Source organism: Sphaeroforma arctica (assembly GCF_001186125.1).
Source record: "Sphaeroforma arctica JP610 unplaced genomic scaffold supercont1.6038, whole genome shotgun sequence".
In the NCBI taxonomy this organism is placed as follows: domain Eukaryota; class Ichthyosporea; order Ichthyophonida; genus Sphaeroforma; species Sphaeroforma arctica.
This window is the reverse complement of record NW_014034520.1, coordinates 1-1,638: the sequence shown is the minus strand read 5'-3', so window position 1 is coordinate 1,638 and position 1,638 is coordinate 1. Positions and strand designations below refer to the sequence as shown.

Here is a 1,638-nt window from a genome sequence, read left to right as displayed (position 1 = left end):
TATATATATATATATATATATATATATATATATATATATATATAACATATAATTGGGATATCATTCTATTGTAATTATGTAATTTTCTATCCAACTAGTCTTGCATTGATACATAATGATTAACTCGAATTAAGACGAACACAATTCTTCATTTAAACAATCAAATTAATAGTAAGCACGCAACACATGCCAACAAATCATACCTGAGTGTTATGCCTGGGATAGTCTGTGGGCAGCGGCAGAAAAGGTGGGGAGGACAAGTGGTCCTTCCAGAACTGCAGCAATTCAGGGTCGGCTTCTGCTGTGGTTGCCAAGGCATCGGCCACTGCATGTTGATTGGCGTTGGGAGGCATAGCGATGATTTATCGTAGATGTATGTTATTTCGTATTTATCTCACACGCGGCGGTAGGCTATTCAATACCTATCTGACAGTGCATAAATATACCAGAGAATATAGAATAAATATCTCTACATGTAGTCAATAAGTATTTAAATATAATAATGACGTCGACACGCATGAACACTATTATATTTATTAGACCATATTTATATTTGATACAAAAACCATAGCCCTCATTTTTATATATATTTTTTAAAATATGCGCCTAAAAACGGACTTGCGTAGTTGAGGCCCTGGGCCTGAGGATGGGGGGAGTGGGGACTGGGAACTGGGGACTACAAACCCAAAAATTAGAAATAAAAAAATATGAATAAATAATGTAAATATGTAAATATGTAAATACATACACTGGACGCATTTTGAATTTTCTTCTAAAAAATGGCATATGTATTTCTATTAGTCATTCTATTTCAGCGAGAAGTTTTTTCAACCAGAGACAAGTAACAACCGCAGTCACAACACCAGTCAATCACAGCTATTTCTGATTGCGATCGGATGGAATGAACGTGGAACTACTCAATTGATGTCACGCCCCTTCTATAAATAGACGTGAACGGGGTCATGCAATTAATATAAAAATATATACATAAATATATGTCTATATTTCAATTTGATAGGGGTCAATATTTCATACATACGTACTATGTGCGTGTGTCATCACCCACTTCAATTTTTTTAACTGATACGTACAGATGAATATTAAAAATACATGCATATTTTTATTGAAAATTAAACTATGTATGTACTTATCAGTATGTACACATACAGTCATACATAAACGGCAATACATACTTAAATACATATCAAATACGCACACTACTGTAAATGAAGTAAAAAGTATGTATCCAGCATATATAATTATAAGCTGTAAATGAATATGAAGACAATTACATTCCAAGGTTATTTGGCAGAGCGTGTAAATTCATATATTTACTCGGTATATATTTGCTGGTGGTAGCAACGTGAAGCTTACATTATTGATTAAAAACTGGGAGGTTTGAGAATAATAAAGCCCAAAAAAATGGTATTACATCAGCATCATAAGATATGGAAGGCAACAATACCAGCTACTTAAAAAGACTGTATGTATATATATATATATATATATATGTGTGTGTGTGTGTGTACATATATATACATATATATATATATATATATATGTGTGTGTGTGTGTGTGTGTGTCTATATTNTATATATATATATATAGTGTGTGTGTGTGTGTGTGTAGTATATATAT

The 1,638-nt window shown here is 32.3% G+C and overlaps 1 protein-coding gene across 1 annotated transcript; it reads right to left on the bottom strand.

The window, feature by feature from the left end:
• Positions 1 to 203: 203 nt before the first annotated feature.
• Positions 204 to 353, bottom strand: SARC_15386 (hypothetical protein; the record flags this gene model as incomplete). The annotated part of the gene is made up of 1 exon (XM_014290494.1): positions 204 to 353. A coding segment is annotated over one exon (150 nt), but the record flags the coding sequence as incomplete, so codon positions are not given.
• Positions 354 to 1,638: the final 1,285 nt, after the last annotated feature.